Below are 17,559 nucleotides of genomic sequence, written 5' to 3' on the forward strand. Positions count from 1 at the left end.
TCACAACCCGCAGATTTAACTGGCTGATGCAGGGGTGAGTTAATTCAACACCCAGAGAAAGGTGGCAGCTGCACGAGGGGACAGGGACAGAGCTGACTGGGACATGCCCTGCTTGTGAGCACATGGGTCAGCAGCTGAGGAACCAGTCCTGCAATGTGATGCCAGCCTGGTCAGGGACACAGAAATGACAATTGTTTCTCACAGCAGCTTGTGAGGATTTTAGGAGTTGTAGGAATGTGGTAACTTCTTAGTATAAACAATGCACTTTGTTTTCCTGTTCTTCTCAAGGACAGTGTGTGAAAATGTTTTTTATTAACTAGCCAAGCAAGTAGAATATGTCATATCAGTCTACATAAACCAAAGAATCCTTTGTAATAAAAGCTCCTTTTCTCCTCTCATCTGTTCTTGTGTCATTTTTAGCTCGAGGGTGACTCTGCAACCACGGGGTGCAGGTGGGAATTTGCTTGCCACGCCCAAATGCCAGCATCCATCCTGATCTGGAGGTTGGTAGGAATAAAACCAGAGAGAAGCCCTCTCTTCCCCTGAGCTGTGTGAGATGTAGGCAGGCAGGTCTGGGAAATAACTGCAGTGTTAGTGAAGCATTAGTAGCTTTGCTTTTCCTCCCTCATATGCTGCTATCATTTCATGTCACTGAACCAATTCTCATACAATTGTCTGAGGCTCCAAGTGGAAAAAACTCATTATCCTTCGAGTCCAGCTGTTAAGAATATGGGATTATGTTGTATTTCCATCTGCAATACAGCAGAAGCATTAGCTCTTTTTGAACTATGGCCAGGAGGATGCAGATTTAATTGCCCTCATAGCTCCTCCTGCTTCAAAATAAAACCATCCTTCAAACCCATTGCATTTTCAGAACTCTTGCACTTGAAGTAAGTGACCTGGTTCCCTCAAACCTGAAGAGTTTAAGAAGGAGAGGGTTCTCTTGCTCTATTCCTGCCAGCCAAGAATGGCTGGTATATGTTTATACAAGCAGCTAAATTTCACCTTGAAACCTGAATTCTAAGGCAGTTGAGAAAGATCAGAAAGCCCAAGAGAATGGAGCCAAGCCCTGCTCACTGTTAAAAACAGGAGTGTTCTGAGTGTTCACTGTGGGGTGAAACTGCTGTCAAGGAGGGTCACTAAGTGAAGGAGGGAGATGCTGAAATCCACAAACCATGATTTATTGAGAAAGTTTGTTTTATTGGTTTATAAATCCTCATCATTAAAAAGCTCTTTATCAACTTAAAACATTACCAGAGCCAACATACAATATACATATTTAGAGACTCCTCACCTGATTCCCAAGTAACAGTCTGTCTTGTTCTCTTCTATCTGAACACTTCCTTATTGCTCATTACATTTTAGCAGCCAAAACATGCAAATCTAACATACCATACCTGCTGTACTGAGATCCTGATTTTTCAACATTAGTGCAAGGCTCTTCCACGCTCCAGCAAAGCAAAGATTCAGTGAGTTTTAGATTTAAACAGGAAAATACCAGGATGTTTTACATGAGATTCTTCTGAGGGTGCAAAAGACAGAGATATTGTAGAAATAAAACTGTAGATTGCTGTTTTGATAATATATTTGACCCCAAATTTACCTTTATTCCAGGTACTTTGGTTCTGAACAATCTATAGCAGCATTTTGACAGAGAAGTGCAGCTCCTTTCAAACACAGCTGATATAATAAATTACCAACAGAATAATGTTGGCTCAGGTATTTTGTTTTTAAGTTACTCCTGGGCTGTACCTGATGAAGAAGATTTTACTCTCCATTAATACAGACCACAGGTGATTCAAGCAGGTGGAGCAAAACCTGCTAACCCAGGTAACCCTGAGCACATTCTGGCTGCAGTAAGACACTGCAGGTGAGCACAGCTCTTTGCAGTCAGCACCACTCACTGTGATGTTGATGATGATGATGATGATGATGATGATGATGATGATGATGATGTCCCCCTAGAGCTTGCTGTTCTGCTGGAACTGGGCCACCAAGGCCAGCACCTGCTCAGAGGCCCTGACCTGCTTGGAGGCCAGGTAGAGGGCACTGTTGGAGGCTGTCTCCTCCAGGAAATACCTGTAGTTGACCATCATGCCACAGGAGGCCCCGATGCCCCTGGGGCTGCTGTCCCCCATCCAGTTGATCCTCCAGAGCACCGAGCCGTTCTGCAGGTGGAAATTGGCCACGGGGTTGAGGGCATAGCCCCTGTGCTTCTCCCCATACAGGTACCAGGCACAGAGCCTCATCAGGGGGGAGTGCAGCACCTGGGTCAGCTTTTCTGACCTCACCCACTCGTTGGTGTTGAGCAGTTTCTTTAGTGTGTTACTGGTGGGGTCTCCTGTGAGCTCAGAGATTTCCTGCCATTCAGATTCTGTAAAAAGTTCATTCCTTCCCTGGTCTTTCGTCTGGGAGGAGAGGAGACCAACGAGCCATTTTGTGAATCCTGGGATAGGTGAAAGTGTGGAAAAAGCTTCTATCTGAGGAAGTTCTTTCTGCAGACAAAAAGAGAGGAAAAATAAATCATGAGTTTGGTCATGACTGACACAGAGAAGTTTGAGTCAAAGGGCAGCTGATGGCCTTGGCTTTTTTGGCAAGTGAAAACCAGGGAATCTGAGAAGGAACTGATACACATGGACACAAAAAAAATGGGAAAAATTCCCCCTGGCAGTAACAAGTTAGTGAGGAGAAGGCACTGGGAGCACACAGAAAATTTTAACACTGACTGAATCCATTCCTCACACACCATCTCTATAAAAACACTTTTTCAGTACTTAACACCACTGGGTTCTGCTGTTATCCTTTTACAGGCAGAAATAAACATAAAATCACAGGCCATAAAGAAGTGATTCTGAAGAGAGTCTTTTTTAAAATAGACATGCAAGTTTGGAAAAACATTTAAATACTATTTATTTTTCATAAATAACTTTTTTTTTTTTTATATCAAGGGCAGTTTATTATTTTAGTCTATTGTAAAATCCAGAGGTATTATATTTAGATTTTTATGGAAAGAACTATTTCCTGAAGTTTTGAATGAAGTTCTTTACAAAGGCCAGCTACCTTTTATGATATACCAGCAAGAAATACAAAGTGTGTGAATATTTTTTTTTTACTGCAAATATAACACTTGTTTTAGCCATATAAAATTTCTTCTCTACTCCTTCTAATTTCTGATTAAACCTTGCTAACTATTATTTTAGTCTATTGTAAAATCCAGAGGTATTATATTTAGATTTTTATGGAAAGAACTATTTCCTGAAGTTTTGAATGAAGTTCTTTACAAAGGCCAGCTACCTTTTATGATATACCAGCAAGAAATACAAAGTGTGTGAATATTTTTTTTTTACTGCAAATATAACACTTGTTTTAGCCATATAAAATTTCTTCTCTACTCCTTCTAATTTCTGATTAAACCTTGCTAACTATGAAATCATGTAAAACAAAACATACATAAGGAAAACTGTGTTAGCTTTGGGGCTCACCAGTGAGAAGAATAAAGTCACTGTCACATGGAATGAACCCAAAATGGATCAGGCAACCCTCCTAGAGGAGTGGGGAGCCAAGGAACAGAGGGAAGACAGAGCTGAGCTGAAACCACCCCAGTGTTGCTTTAATTACTGTTCCAACAGAAGAAGTGGTAAGAACCAAGACATTCATCAACATTACACAAGCATCTTAATGTCAGCAGAAAATTGTCTTTAAATGACTACAAATGGCGCTTTTTCTACCTCGAGGATTACCGAGGTACCCATTAAAAAGCCATCAGGGCTCAGCTGGTGCTGCCAGGTTGGGAGAGCTGCAGCTCCTCGCTGCTGCTGAGCTGCACAGCTGCCACCTGCAGCCCGTCCGGGAGGCTGCAGGGTCCGGGATCCATCTCTGGATTCCCAAAACCTCCTCCCTTCCCACAGCAGCTTCCCAAATCTGGCCCTGCTGTCCTGTGCCTTCCAGCTCTGTGACACACAGCCAGCCCTGCAGCTTGGGGACACAGCTGGGTCACCTGCCCTGAGCTGAAGCTCGTTGTTAATCAGACACGTCAGCCTATGAATCCTCCTGGGACCAGGCAGGGACAAGAAAAGCAGATCAAGTTACATCTTATCAAAGGAACACCTCATTTCGTCTCCTTAGAGAAGCAAATAAAGAAAACCAAGCAAATTATTTCCTAAAAACACTCGTTTCTGTATCTTATTGAACAAAACAGCATTTTTGTCATCAGAGCTCCCAGGAGATCCTGACTGGTTCATGCTCACAACTGCTGCAATTGCCACACTCAGATAGTGAAATTCTAGTAAAGTAGAATTTTTTTTCAAGTTTCCACTAAAGGACATAATGATATTTTATTTTTAAGAGTAATTCCAAAGCTAATGTCCTTAACACCATCTGTGAAATCCAACCATCAGGTTTCCTTGCATGTGCATTTCATGAAATTAAAAAGTTCCTTTACAGCCATCTCTCACACTTCTGTTTTGCTCCTGAACAGAGCTGCCAGGGCTCTCACTCAGGAGCTGAGGACCCTGATCCTTCCATGGGGTACCAATCCCAATCTCCTCAGCCTGCAGAGCCCGAGGGCACCCGTGCACCACCCACCATGACAAAAGGGACAATGAATTATTTCCTCCCCTCTCTGTGCGCTAATAACACAAAGTTATTAGCACAATTCTGCAAAGTTCCTAATGAAACAATGACAGGGATTCCTGGGGACATTGGCTGCTCCTTGTTCATTCCCCCCCTTCAGGAGTGACCTGCTCACCCAGACAGCCCCAAACACTTCACAGGTTGGTAGCTTTACTCTATTAAAAACACCAATTGGGAAATTGTGGGTTTTTTACTTCTCAGGACAGATAAGACATAGGGAAGTGACCCCATTTTGAAGTGACAGCACCAACTACTACATATCTGATAAAAGCTTTATTCCGAAGCTTATCTGAGGCATCCATTTCTCATGGAAAAATAAATAAATGCACTGGAGTGGGCACATTTATGTTTTGCTAAATTGATGTGCTGGTTTCTAAGGCTATTGGTGGAGATCCATTAATGTTTACTTTCCTGTCAGAAACCCACACACCATTAAGAAACAGCTGCTAGTTTTGGTTCGGGGTAGATTTCTGTGTCTGATTGTTGCTTTTTGTTGTTGTTTTCTTTTTCCTTTCCTTGCAGAAGAGCACAGATTTCTCCCATTATCCCTATCTCATCTGAAACTGTCTTGCACTCTGAAAGCTGCAGTCCAAGGTCACATTTTTCATCAATGAAATCAAAGCCTGTTTTGGAAATTATGATCTCCCCAGGTCACCTAGATCAAATTAAGGTAGCAATTATCAACAGCCCAAGCAGAAAGCTAAAATCTGCCACCAATTGTTGAGCATTCTATTGAGTCACACAGCAGCTATCAGTTTTCTCCCTCAAATGCCACAGGCTATAAAATTCTAAGCAGTTTTCTCAAAGGCTTCAGCACAGTTATCTGTGTCTGTCATCTGCTGACTGAATTGCCATGATGTACCTTCTGCAGAGCCACAGACTGCTTAGAGTGCCTATAAACACATTGGGAATTAAATGTCTGGCTAATGAGAAATCCATCCACCTCCTCGTTCACCAGCACCTATCAGCTTGCTAGAAATGATCTGCCTGCACTCCATTTGGGGTTTGTTTGCTTTTTTGTAGTTGTCTGAAATCGTTTCAAAATCCAATTCATTTCTGGGAACAACACAAGCTTCAATTTCAGAAATACAAGAGATCATTTTTGTTGCCTGCTGCCTGCTTTATATACATTAATATAAACAAGAGACTGCACAGAATGCCTACACAGCCTATTCCCAGATTTGTACAGGGACAGCTGGGATCAAAGTGGGATCAGTGGCCTAATGAATTCATCCCAAAATAATCCCAACAGGATATGCTCAGAAACAACAGAAGCCTGTACACAAACCCCTTCCCTATTATCTGTGTGGCAAACTTATGTCAAGAAACTGCCAGAAACCGAATAATCTGCTCCTGAGAGCAGCACAGTTTCTCCCAGGATGCCCCTGGTAGGTGACACCAGGTCCAGTTCTGATCTCCAGAATATCCCCCCTACCCCTTTACCCAGTTATACAGAACAATTCCTGGGGCAAATGCCAAATCTTAATGTCCAAGTGAAAGTTAAGGATTCCAAGTGCAAACTGTGCACATAGGGGAAGCTGAGGACCCCATTTTGTGCCTCAACTTCATCCATCCTCCATCTGCTTAAATTAGTGAGACTCAAAAGCAGCCAGCCATTTGTACACGGTGCCTCAAACTAACAGTGCTCAGCCCTGGGGTGTGAAATCCCCACCAGTTTTCCCAACAATCCCAGGAAAAACCCATTTCAAGGAATGCTTTCAGGAGGGAATCAGTGCTTGGCATCTTTTGAAGGTGAGAAGTGCTGCCACACACATGATCATGCTTAGCAGTGACCAGTTCAGGCAAATTAGCAAGATTTCTAAAAAATTAAATTCTATTTTAATTGTCTATTAATGAGATATTAAGGGATATGGTACTAACTGGATTTACAGCCATCATTTTCTAGTTTAGACCAAGGTTTCAGTAGAGTTTTTTGAAATCCTGTCAGATGAAGGCTTTGATGCAGAGGGGCTCTCAGCACACTGCTAACTTTGTCCATGTTTTGTCCTGACCTAATGATACACACTCATGACAGGCCCAATTTGGAGTTCTCCTCATGAAGACTGACAGCTGGGATTTCAGTCTGCAGGTTACAGTGGCACTTACAAGTAGAAGTGTCAGAGCAGGTTACACTAAGGTAGAGGTCAGGTAAAAGATTTTTACTGGAGGATAAAAAGTTTTAAGAGCCTGCAGCACCTTGGGACAACACAACTGAAACAGAATTCTGCAGATCAAACAGACGCCCACAAAAGTTAGCTCAAATGGCAAGTTATAAAAGTCTCTCAATCATCAACTTAAATAAAATTAAAAACAAAATCTTCAACCCTTTCAAATGGTCTCCTCTTCCCAATGCATTTTATTACCACTTAAATTAAAGAGAGTCTTATCTTCTGTAACCTGGAACACTTGGTGATTTAGCAGCACTTAAAAAACAGATTTGTTTCTTGCAAAGCCATGCAAAGGTGATATAAGACATCCTCCTCCTATCAGAGACCTCACCCATCTATTTTTACACAGGCTGCTGGACACTGGTTTAATGAGATGTAATTTTTGACCCAGGACTTTTTTGCCGAGGCTGGATTGTTTCAGCTGCTGTCACCAAGTCCACTCAGCACTCCTGTGCACCATTTGTCCCTCCTGAAGTGACTGTAATTCTGCTCCCAGGAATTATGTCCAACCTGAATAGAGACAACCTTGGCAAGTCCTTTGTTGCACCTGAGCAGAGAGAAAGAGAGCACATGTGTGCAATTAATCCACAGAAAAAGGACTTCCAGAATTTTGGGAGCCAGGCAAAACAGGCTGCCAAGAGCATTTACTCACTGCATGCCCTGCCTTTGGCCTGGACAACCCTGACTTTGTAGAAATTCCACAGTGGAAGTGTTTTGAAGCTCAAATACAGAGGGTCTCTCTCCTCTGAGGGGTGAGGTCCCCTGGGATGGGAGGCACAATGTTTGCAGCTGAAGCTGAATGAGGAGGCCTTGTGGAAGAGCATCAAACCATTGTGGGAACAACAGGAAAATGGTTTAAGGTCACTTCACAGATGTAAAACAAGCAGTTGGAGATGGTTCTTGCACCATTCATGACAAACTCAAGGACAACACTTTGGAGTGAAGGTGGAGAAAGCATGGAGGAGTGGGAAGAACAGGAGAAAGAAAAATATTAACATCAAACAGTGAAGAAAAAACTATTAGAGAGCCACATCCCCAATGGATAAATATTCCTGGATTATCCTTTCTATTTTCTTTAGCCCTAGAGTGGCTCCCTTCCAAGCAGGATTGGTGTAGGGCAATGCACAGAGGTTGTTGTACCTTTAATCTGTGCACACAGACTACACACAAACACCTCAGTCCATGTCCAGTTTGTCACACAACGATTTCCTACCAGCACGTTTTCCACAACACCTTTAAGCAGTGTAGGAAATTTGAGTAGGGAGGAAGATCTCCACCTTTGGCACTGCAGGAAAAGCACTCAAGCTTTCAAGTTATTTAAGACTGAGGAATTAATTTTGTTACTAAAATGTATTTAAAGGCATCTCAGCTAAGGTTTTCCTTTGATAAACACTGAAGAGGGGCTGGGTTTCAAACACTGACATGTAAAAACTTTGCCATAAGTACAAATACAAAACACACTCTTCTCTTGGACACCCTGAATTTTAAAACCTGCATTAGGCTATCTAAGCATGATGTGTCTGTTTGCCTTTGGAACTCACAACTTTGCTGGTGTTGCAAGCAATTAGTGATGGACAGATATAATGTCAATAGGGTTATTTTATGAGAGCAACTCAATTATCCAGACCTTATTTTTCAGATGTGAAAGCAGATAACTGCATGAATTTATTCCAATTTCCCCTCAGTCAAGATCAGACAGATGGCATGGCCTAATTATACCTGGACTACTGGATTTTCAACAATTAATCTAAAAAACATTCCAAAAGCAAGATGCAACAAAATTCAGCCAAAATATCCATTAAAAATAAAATATAAAAAAAAAACCCAAAAAAACAAATCTACTTCAGGGCAGCCAGCTATGATTCAGCAATTAAATAATCTATCACTTTCTGGCAGTAGAAGTTTGGAGCATCCAATTTTAAGATGTTTTTGTAAGTCAAACTGAAGTTCTAAATCACAGACAGTTTTCCAGACATGGTTACTAATCCAGATGTGAAACAATGAATATAAACACAAGTAGTGATCATTACTTTTAAGTGGTAGATTTGTCAGCAATTTAAGTAGTAAAGACTATTAAATAAAATAATGTGCTCAATGCAGGAGTGTGACTGGCTCTCTCACACCACTCTGTACATGAATTTTCATTCCTTTCTCCAGTTGCTGGAAGAAGGTTCTCCAAGTACTAAAGCTATTACCAATAATCCCTTAGCCTGCAGTGATATTATCTAAATTAACAGAACTGACTGGCAGAGAATAAAAGATTCTTCAGACTTTTAAGACATTTTCTTTACTATATTGCAAGACATACCAGGGCAAAGAAATCTCTCTCCTTTTTATTTTTCTCAAGAGATGTATTCAGGGCATGCATGCACACTGCATAAATAACCAGGGGTGATTCAATATAGCAAACAAAGCAATGAACTCATTAATAAGTAGGAAGTGTTTCTGTTCCTGGAGCAGCTGTAAGATTTTGGAAAAGGCACTGTCAGGTACTTTGAAGAGAGAATATCTTGATCAGGCTCTTCCCTCTCAACTGAGAGGCAGCTGAATTGTATCAGAGCAGAACGCAGCTCTGTCCAACAGAAATGTTCTCATTTAACTTCAGGAACCACACAAGGAATTCACAATGACCATGTCAGGAACAGAATTTACATCTGGCAGACATCAAGCGAGAGCAGGAAATGCTCTTCCAGAAATGCTCTTCAGCTCTCCACACCTCCAAAGGCTGCTCAGGGAAGAAGCTCCAATGCAGGGGAAGCCCCAGCAGCTCCTGGGCTGAGCAGTGACATGAACTGGGAACTAAACCATGCTGGGCAAACAGACCCTGAGCCCCCTGGCACACCCACCTGCAGCTCCTTGACAACTCTTTTGATGAGGTGAGTCCCAAGTTCCACCCCCTGCAGGCCCTGCTGAGTCAAACTGATGGAGTAGAAAATTGCTGTTGTGATTTTCTCTGTATCTTCTGTCTCTAGAGGTGGCACTTCTTTTACTATGGCCTGGGAAAGTAAGAATAAAAATAAAAAAATGATAATAATAGTTATTATCAGCATTATGGAGAGGTTTTTCTTTTTAACTTTTACAAGCATTAACACTTTTCCCCACTGTTTTATTCATTAACAATAAAAATCTGGTAAAAAAGTAGGAACAGCTGCTTATTCATTAGTAAGTGCAGAGAAAAACTGTAATATAGTTTAAAGTTTTCAGAAGTAATTGCAACCACTTTGAAATTTTAGTCTCATTCTCTCTATATATTTCTTATCTTTTCTTATTCTTCTTGCTCTTGAGCAAACCCTCCAAATTTCAATTTAAATAACACACAAGACAGACAAAATATCCCTGTACATTTTATGAGCTAATTGTCTCATCTCTAAAAAGATGAAACAAAAGCAAATATTACCAAATTATTGGGAGCTGTGGATTTTGAAACAAGCATACTGCGATTTGAGCACTTTGCTGTGTACTAAAGTGGCTGTACCTGGATGCTGCTGGAGATGTCACTGGTGAGTGCCACGTGCAGGACAATCAGTGGCTCTCCTGGGATGGCACAGTGAGAGAAGAAGTAGCACCTTCTGTAGGCCCCAACTCGCCTCTTCATATCAACCCAGTTTCTGACAGGGTGCACAGCTTCAGAACTCAAGGAGAAAATTTAAAAATAAAATTACTATTATCATTAATTTATTATCATTATTATTGTTATCATTATCATTATTATAATTGTTATTATAATTGTTACTGTTGTTATTATTTCATTTAAAACATTTCATGATTTCATTTAAAATAGAGGTCAGCTGCCCTACAAGCTCAGTGCTTTTCCCACTGATGTCCGTGACAAAACTTTCCAATCAAAAAAAACAAGAATCAGGCTGTGAATAACATAAAATTGTCAGCAAGCTGTGCCAAAGTGGATTGTAAAGGAATATTGCACACCCACTCACTGGCGTGTTGGCCAAATTACCTTAAAGAGTAATTAAATATTACTAATTATTTTTATTTGGAATATTCAGCTTGTACGAGTTCTCTTTGTCTCACCAACATTTAACTAACGTACTTTCAAAACATTCTAGAGATTATTTTTTCTTCAAGATTTTATACAATGAGGTGGCCCACCACATAATGTAGTAATTTTCAACTTCACAACTTTGACTATTTGACAGAAGTTCAGAAATCAGTGTTGTAGACTCACAAATCAAAGTTGTAGATTCACAAATCAGTGTTACACATTCAGAAATCAATGTTGAAGGTTCAGAAATCAATGTTACACATTCAGAAATCAATGTTACACATTCAGAAAAGTTGAAGGTTCAGAAATCAATGTCACACATTCAGAAATCAATGTTACACATTCAGAAATCAATGTTGAAGGTTCAGAAATCAACGCTACACATTCAGAAATCAATGTTGAAGGTTCAGAAATCAATGTTGTAGAGCACACTGTATAAAAACCAAGGTGCTCTCTTCACATGTAGGTGGTCCTGTGCACCTCACCAGCCAAAACCACTGCCCAAAACCACCACCCAAAAACCACTCTGGGAATGTGGGAAGAGTAACTGAGGAAGTTGGAAGGAAAGACAGCAATCTAGCAGTGCAATGTGAGAGCTACAGGATCAAATCATGGCACAAATGATCCCTTTACTCTTTACTTCAATCTGTTTTTAAAAGTGGAGTCTACAGGAGATTCATGCAAATATTTCATAATTATACTTTGCCTTCAGCTCAGAAAAGCAGAGTCTTGAAAACAGTGAATCTCTGCAGTCCCAAGCATTCCATCACCTCCTCATCAAGGAGCCTTTAGCACTTACTCACTAATTTTCTGGAGCACTTCACAGGGTGACTGCCACGTGACACGCTCCAGGTTGAGGAACCCTGTGCAGAACCACTCTGAGAGCATGTTCTTGAGAACCCCATTCATTTCCTGCACCAGAACAAAGAAGGAAGGAGCTGCTGAATAAGAAAAGTGGAACATGGAAATGTGAGTGAAGATAACCTTGATTGACTCCAACTACAACACTGGGAGCTTAAAAGAAACTTTATGGATCTGTTTGAGAAGATTAACCACAAAATAGTCCAGGGCTGAACCAGGAAAATCCTTGAAGGGATTGTCTGTAGTGCAAGCAGGGACAGGGAAGATCAGGAGAAATATTGTGGACAAAAAGCAGACAATGGGTAGAAGGTTTTGAGCAGATCTAACCACAGGCTGCAGTCTCACAGTAGCTCAGATTTCAATACCATGGAAATATCTTTCAATAGGATGCAGACAGAATTTTTCTTGTCTAAAAACATGAAAATATTTGAGCTAGAAAAATAAAGCCCAGCAGCATAAGACAATAGAACTGGAGAATCAAACCAGCTTTGGAACAGTATGAGACGAAACCCAACTGCAATGCCAAAGCCTTTCATTGTAACAGTGATTCACTGCAATAGTGATTTTTATATTCCCTACCAGTTTCCTGCTGCCTGTATTATTAAAGATTTCCCGTCCAAATTTATTTGAATTTAACAAGTATTCTTGAACTCAGCACAGCATGAATATCCCTAAAAGAGATTCCAGAGCTTGTTCTGCTTTCTTCCATTTGCCTTGTACACAAGGCACAGTGTGATACCAACTTACCAACAGCCTGATAAGAAACCTGGGCTTACCTGAAACTAACTTAATATCCATTTCCTTCAAAACAAAAACTCCTCATCTTCCATTCAAACTTTTATTAAATAGCTACTGCTTCACATAGAAGAGATAAAAATTAAGCTCCAATGTACTGTAGATTGCTACATTAAAGAAAAACAACTGGAAAAAACATATAAATCTAATCAGAAAACCTAAAAAATTTTTCCTAAATTCAGATGTAGTTTCAGGACTGTCCTAAAAAGCAGAAATATTTCCTATTATAACCTAATCAAGATGAAAGTTGCAGAGGCACTTGTCAAAAGACAAACATCAAAGTAGGTTTCTGCTGGCCAAAGTAACTGCTACAAGTATTCCAAGACTAAATAAAAGGACAAGTTTATTCCTTAACACACTAGAAAAAAAAATTCAAACCCAGAAAAACAGCCATTCATCTGCACAGAACAATTCTGTCCTCCGTGATAATTCTTCTTCAATACCTTTTTTCTAAACAAATATATTCTGATGGGTTTGTTTATTCTGACTCTAAGGTACCTCCCTTGTGAATCCTTCTTTCTGCACAGCTCTCAAGTTTTTAGATAATAACCATAAATCACTTTGGTCAGATATCCCACGGTGTAGTGGAAGTCTCCAGGCACCCCAGGATTGTTTGGTTTGTTTTCTTTTGTAGGGGCACACTGTAAACCAGAAAAACGAGCTGGACTTGTGAGATCTGGGGGCAAAGGAACAGATTCCTCAGGCTCTCTTGCCATCCACGTGCATTTTGAGCAGCAGTTCAGCTGCAGTGCAGCAGCGGAGCAGGATGGCAGCACTCCTGCTGGCAGCATTTCCACACTCTGCTCTGCATCTCCTGCAGTCACCAGGCTCAGGAGGAGCTCAGGACACTCATCCTGCAGGAAAATGGGACAGGGGGAAGCACTGGAGTCAGGAGTTCTGCTCCTCTGAAGGTTCAGCAAGGGATACCAATGGCCCAGAGCTGCTGCAGGGTGCAGCTGGACAAAAGCAATGCAGCTGTAAGCAAAGAAGAAGGTGGAGAACATGTGCTCTCAGTAATGATTTGGGGGGAAAGAAATATTGCACATGTGCTTTCAGTTATGATTTGGGGAAAAGGAAATATTGTTTATGGGGAATTACAAGTCAAACAACCTGTCAGTTGTGAATAATGAAGTTTTATACAACAACAGGGCACTGTGCAGCAATTTGAATGGCTCCAGTGGAAGGGACCTGCCACCAGCACAGAGCCCAACCCAGCTGGGCCTTCAGAACAGGACAGGGATGGCTTCACACTGAAAGAGAGCAGGTTTGGATGGGATGTTAGGAATAAATTGCTCCCTCAGAGGGTGGGGTGGTGGTGTTCACAGGGTCCCAGGACGAGGGAAGACACGAGGATCTGACTCCATGTTTCAGAAGGTTGATTTATTATTTTATGATATATATTATATTAAAACAATACTAAAAGAATAGAAGAAAGTATTTCATCAGAAGGCTTGAATGGAAAAGAAAAGAATGAAATGATAATAAAATCTTGTGACTGACCAGCAAGTCCAAGACAGCTGGGCTGTGATTGGCCATTAATTAAAAACAACCACACGAGACCAATCACAGATGCACCTGTTGCATTCCACAGCAGCAGATAACCATTGTTTGCATTTCATTCCTGAGGCCTCTCAGCTTCTCAGGAGGAAAGATCCTAATGAAAGGACTTTTCATGGCCCTGGCAGAGGGTGCCCAGAGAGGCTGTGGGCTCCCATCCCTGGAGTGTCCCAGGCCAGGCTGGACAGGGCTTGGAGCACCCTGGGACAGTGGGAGGTGGCCCTGTCCAAGGCAGGGGTGGCACTGGATGGGCTTTGAGGTCCTTTCCAACCCAAACCCTTCCAGGATTCCAAGATTCTGTGCTGACAAAATTTCCAGTGCAGAAAGACATCCAAGTTTCCACTACACAAAACTGTGTTTAACTCAGGTCATCTAAACAAGATATTTTGTTTAATATCTCAGTGCACAGGACAGCTTCACTCCAACAAGGCCAGGCTCAAGTTTGGGTCTCCTATTTTGCAGATTTAGTGGCAGGTTCTCTTATTTTGTAAATTTAGTGGTATGCAAATTCTTATTTTCATTTCAGAGGCCTTTTAGCCACAAAAAATTACATCTGCAACACTTCATTAAAAAGAAAAGCAAACACATTCATTATTCAGCATCCCAGTCTTAAATTTGAGCAATAAGACATACTCAGATTAGTATTTCAAATTACCAGCTATACTTCAATTTCTGCTAGCCAAGTCTAATAAATTGTGGTTATTTTTTTTAACTTGTTCCATGTTCTTGCTACGAGACAGCAAATTACAGCCTTTTAAATCTTCACATCAAGTACCTATTTCTTGGGCAACAAATGGGAAAACTCTTATGAAAACCTCCAATTAATTATTTTCTATTAAGAAGAAATACTTCTCTGATGAGAGAACTATTTCACTTTCTCTCTCAAACCACTAAATAAAATACCCCTCACAAGAGTTGTGTTTTCCCATGTTTTTGGAATGTTTGAAGTTTTCAACTTGCTTTATTTAATTTTGGACTTACAGGTCTACTCTGATATTTCCAAGTATTTGATGGTGTCTGTGCTGGGGGGGTTGGTTTGGTTTGGTTTGGTTTGGTTTGGGGGGGTTTCAGGGATTTTTTTTTTCTGTTGTTTTTTCTATTTTTTCCCTATAAATTACCTTCAGAATTCACACAGAGAATATCCCTGGTGAGATACTGGAAGAAAATCCCCACCAGCAAAAGAGAATTCAGTAGTGACACCAATTAAAGGGGACTGGTTTCTGCTTTGTTATTGCTAATAGTAATTAGTAATTACTGCAGTGATAATGGCATGTTGAAAACTCTCCTGGCTCTTGTGGTTTATATTACTGGACATCTTAAAATTAAAATAATTTCTTTTTTCTCTCCCCATTTCTGCTCATTTGGATAATGAGTAAATTGTGCTCAAGCACTTTCAAGTGACTTAATCACTTAAAGATGGGATTTTATTGCAATCTGTTGAACAAACACAAAACAGAAATCATTCATCACCCAATATCTGAGCAGCCTGAGCTGCTTTTATACTGACAGTGCTGAGAAAATAGAAAAATATTTCATATTTACAACACAGCAATGGGCAATCCCAGTTTTAATAGGTCTTTCAAATTACAAAGTAAAAACCAAGGACTGACTGACAAATATTTTAGACATTTTGAGCAAAACCAAAATCCCAGGAGGCCACATAATGCATTCTGTAATTCTCCACCAGCATCAAGGAGATCCATTTAATTTTATTCCCACATTTCCTTGTCAGTGCAGACACAAATATACAGAGGTTATAAAACTCTTGTTGCACATTTGTCTTTATGTTAGAATTGAAATCAACTCTGCACTAATGAAATGGCTGCACAGGACTTTTGATTGGCAAACACCAAACACTTTTTTATGGACAAACTTTTAACAATGATGGTGCTCCTTTATTTTTCCAGTAGATCAACACAAGGCCAAGATTACAAATACACTCCAACCACTGCTTAATTATGGAAGGAGGTTTATAGATAAATCAATTTGACAAAATTGCTCTCTTTTTCATTATCTTTTGCCAGCAACTTGAACTTTTCACAGACTTTTTCTAAATCCTATGGAAAGATGAAGAATGTTTTAAAAGCAATCGTTGGATGATTTGCCACCTGAGATCAGAATGTTGTCAATTTTTCACCAGAGTTGTATTTCAAGGGCTGAAATAAGCAAAGTGCAGTAAGCAAGCAAAATGTAACAAATCTCAAGAGGAAAATGCTGGCACAGGAAAAGTAAAATGTTGCAGGTGAGAGGGTTCTGAACAGAAGGAGGAAGAGCTGCACCCACGAAAGAGATTTGCAGCAAATTTCACTCTGTGGATTGCAAAAGCTCATCAGAAATTCAATTGTTTATAAGGACAGTGGAAAATCAATGTCCTGTGGTGAAAAGAAGGAACAGAACACATGAAAAGAGCATAAGAGAGACAGGACAAAAATTGAAACAGCATCATGAAAAATAATCAAGCCCGGCTCTGCTGTAAATTAACTTTTAAAACGATGTTTTGTGTGCCAGCACTTCCCAGTGCCACTCTATTGCTTCATAGCAGGGGCCACCTCCTTCCTGAGCGTCAGCACAGGCAGCTCCCACTGCTGCCATGGCCTGGGGACACTCGTGTCCCTCCAGAAAACCGTGGAATCATTTCTGTTGGAAAACTCCATTGAGTCCAGAGTCTGACCATCAGCACCCTGCCTACCAGACCATGGCACTAAGTGCCACAAGCAGCGGTTTCTTGAACATCTAAAAGGATTGGGACCTCTCTGGGTCTGTTCCAATGTTTAATCTCCCTTTATATGAAGAAACTCTCACTGATGTCCAACCTGCCCCTCCCCTGGCCCAGCCTGAGGCCGTTCCCTCTCCTCCTGTTCCTGTTCCCCGGGAGAAATCCCCCTGGCTGTCCCCTCCTGGCAGGAGTTTGTGCAGACCCACAGGGTCCCCCTGAGCCTCCTTTTCTCCAGGCTGAGCCCCTTCCCAGCTCCCTCAGCTGCTCTTCATCAGAGCTCACCTCTAGACCCATCCCATCCCCGAACCCACTCCAATGCCCTCCCTGAACCCATCCCAGCAATGTCCTTCCCGAACCCACTCCAATGTCCATCCTGCACCCACTCCAATGTCCTTCCCGAACCCACTCCAATGTCCATCCTGCACCCACTCCAATGTCCTTCCCAAACCCACTCCAATGTCCATCCTGCACCCACTCCAATGCCCTCCCTGAACCCATCCCAGCAATGTCCTTCCCGAACCCACTCCAATGTCCTTCCCGAACCCACTCCAGCACTCCAATGTCCTTTCCCAACTGAGGAACCCATAAACCCCCAAACAGTGACCTGGCTTCCCGGCACTGCTTCCCAGCCTAAAGCAGCTCCAGGAGCAGCACCACGAGCAGGACGCCCCAAACCACATCCCCCAAATTCCCTCAGAGCCACCCAAGCCAGCCCTCACCTTGACGTGGGGCCCATCCACGGCCTTGCTCGCCAGCCCCTCCATCAGGTCGGCCCTGAGCTCCACGAGGAAGCGCAGCCCGCCCTCCAGGCGGCCCAGCTGCTGGAAGAG

The 17,559-nt window shown here is 41.6% G+C and overlaps 1 protein-coding gene across 1 annotated transcript; it reads right to left on the reverse strand.

Moving 5' to 3' along the window:
- Window positions 1-1,179: 1,179 nt before the first annotated feature.
- Window positions 1,180-17,553, reverse strand: MLYCD (malonyl-CoA decarboxylase). Its single transcript, XM_014308538.2, has 5 exons — window positions 17,449-17,553; window positions 11,600-11,712; window positions 10,276-10,432; window positions 9,647-9,796; window positions 1,180-2,495 (listed from the first exon to the last, which is right to left on the reverse strand). Exons 1-5 carry the CDS (start codon window positions 17,491-17,493, stop codon window positions 1,962-1,964), a joined length of 999 nt encoding a protein of 332 aa, XP_014164013.2. The 5' UTR covers window positions 17,494-17,553; the 3' UTR covers window positions 1,180-1,961.
- Window positions 17,554-17,559: the final 6 nt, after the last annotated feature.

Source organism: Geospiza fortis, unplaced genomic scaffold, assembly GCF_000277835.1.
Source record: "Geospiza fortis unplaced genomic scaffold, GeoFor_1.0 scaffold102, whole genome shotgun sequence".
Lineage (NCBI taxonomy): Eukaryota > Metazoa > Chordata > Aves > Passeriformes > Thraupidae > Geospiza > Geospiza fortis.